A 2,588-nucleotide genomic window follows, 5' to 3' on the forward strand; every position below is an offset into this window, starting at 1 on the left:
AGTCACAGTAAATTACAGAAAGTTTACATGACTAGTTTCGGCGAAGCTTCGGCAATATTATCAAATGAAACAGGTCTGAAATAGTTTGCTATTAATTATGAGAACCTGAAATACAAGTAACATCTAGCTGCAACACCTTGGTAATGGGAAACAATAGTGTGAATTTATCATGTTAAATTAAATATAATTATGCAATAATGGCAAAGAAACAACATCATGGCAATTGGTCGCTGTGGAGTCTTTATGTAAATGGAACCTTAAAATCTTAGTGTCTTATATGTTGGATTAGGACTGGCATTGTCCAACTATTTGTGTAACAAACCTAACAAGTGCACTTGCAGTTAACATTTTCACGTCATACTTGAGCTGTGTTTGGTTCAGAATGTATCAGGACTGCAAAAATTAATAAGACAAGATTATTATCATGTAATTTTCTTTATGCAAGTATTTGGACATCATATACGATGTTAAGATGTTAATTTTCTGTATAGATAAAGGCTCCACAGCGAGCAATGTCAATGATGTTGCTTCTTTGCCATTTCTGCATAATGATGTTTAATTTAACATGATAAATTGACAATATTGTCTCCTATGACAAAAATGTTGTGGTTAGATGTTACTTATATTTCACGTTCTCATAATTAATAGCAGACTTATTTTATACTTGTAGAATTTGATAATGTTGACTGAGCTTCGCCGAAATTTCTCATGTAAACTTTCTGTAATTAACTGCAACCATGGCTTGACTACTGTACTGAAGTGAAATAAATTTGAAAAAAACTTACATTTAATCGCACTCCTTAAGACAGTCATGTCAAATTACAAAATATCACAAATGGGCCACTCTTTCATATCTTTCATTTCCTGGCATATTTGCATATTTGTCTTAGCTCTTTTTTATCCTCCAAAACAGAATCATCGATTTTGGTCATTGAATTTTCATGCTCCTATTTTACTGTTCTGTTCCAACCTTTTTTCATCGCATTTCCTTGCAATAACACCCCATGCATCTTCAACCACATAACAGCACTTCATTAAATTCATTTGCTTGAAAAATGGCAAACTACTTCTACGTTACTGTCATCAACAGGTAACAATCTAGGTAAAAGCTATTATTTATAAGGTGGTTTTAGTGTTTCCACTAGATAGGCTGTAATTAAATTATAACAGCATATGATGAATGAGTTTTATTTATTGAAAAAAAGAAGGCACTTAACAACTGAATACACAGAACATTTGCTAGGGAATAATGCAAATATATGCAGAGGAATAAAAGATTGTGCAGCAGTGAGATGCATCAAAGATAGTAACACACAGCAGCTGTATCAGATCCTGCAATATACCCTATTTCTGTCATAGATATGGCAACACATTTTTGCCTGCGAGACATCCATATAACTGGTCCAATGGTCAGTACATTGACATAGCTCGTTGTTGAACGGCGAGTATCGTTATCTCCAGTAAAATCAGGATTTGAATAAAAATGAAGTTTAAGCTTATTACCACAGGATTTAAAACCTTTTCCTCTTGCACCTTTAAGGTACTTTAGGATGTGTTTATCTGCAGTCCAGTGCTCAGGTTCAGGGTTGTTAAGAAACCGACTTATTTGACTGAAGAAAGACATTATATCAGGTCTTGTCACTGTGGCAACAAACATCAATCCACCTACAGCCACATGAAATGGAATATTTTCCATAGATTTCTTATCTTCATTCGCCGGGCACTGTCCTAAATTCAGTTCTAAACTGCAGTCAGTGGATTTTGCATAGGGCTTGCAAATGTTCATGTTGAATTTCTCTAAGAGGCCACTAATGTAGCCATTTTGGCAGACAAATAGTTTTTTACTTTCATGATTTTGCTTGATTTCCAATCCTACAAAGTACCTGGGATTGTCAACCACAATCTCTAAATGAGTTTTGAATTCTTCAAATACTTTATTTGCAGTTGCTGTTGATTTACTCATGATTAGTCCATCATCAACAAAAATATCCAAGACACTCTTTGGCCATCAACTTGAGTACAAAATACACAATTCTCTGCATTTAGCTATTTGAAATCAAAATACTTAAAAAACTGAACAAGTTTTTGATTCCAACATCTAGGAGACTGCTTCAGTTCATAACGTCTTCTGTTTAATTTGCTGACTAAATTTGCGTTTTGACTAATGAAATCCTCAAGCTGTTTCATGAATAAATCTTCTTGAAAATCGGCATTGAGAAAAGCAGTTTTCACATCAGATTGTTTCAAAAAAATGGTTCAAATGGCTCTGAGCACTATGGGACTTAACATCTGTGGTCATCAGTCCCCTAGAACTTAGAACTACTTAAACCTAACTAACCTAAGGACATCACACACATCCATGCCCGAGGCAGGATTCGAACCGGCGACCGTAACAGTCGCACGGTTCCGGACTGCGCGCCTAGAACCTCTAGACCACCGCGGCCGGCAGATTGTTTCAAATCTATGTCATACGCTTCTGCCAAAGCCAAAAGAATGCGAATTGATCCATTCTGAACAGCAAATGAAAAGTTTTCTCCATAATAAAGTCCAGGTTTCTGAGAAAACCCTTTTGCACATAGTCTAGCTTA

At 35.5% G+C, this 2,588-nt stretch overlaps 1 protein-coding gene across 1 annotated transcript; it reads right to left on the reverse strand.

Annotated features, from left to right (window-relative positions):
• Positions 1 to 1,297: 1,297 nt before the first annotated feature.
• Positions 1,298 to 1,963, reverse strand: LOC126484833 (uncharacterized). Its single transcript, XM_050108427.1, has one exon. It carries the CDS (start codon positions 1,961 to 1,963, stop codon positions 1,298 to 1,300), a length of 666 nt encoding a protein of 221 aa, XP_049964384.1.
• Between the last annotated feature and the right edge of the window lie 625 nt (positions 1,964 to 2,588).

Source organism: Schistocerca serialis, chromosome 6, assembly GCF_023864345.2.
Source record: "Schistocerca serialis cubense isolate TAMUIC-IGC-003099 chromosome 6, iqSchSeri2.2, whole genome shotgun sequence".
Classification (NCBI taxonomy): Eukaryota; Metazoa; Arthropoda; class Insecta; order Orthoptera; family Acrididae; genus Schistocerca; species Schistocerca serialis.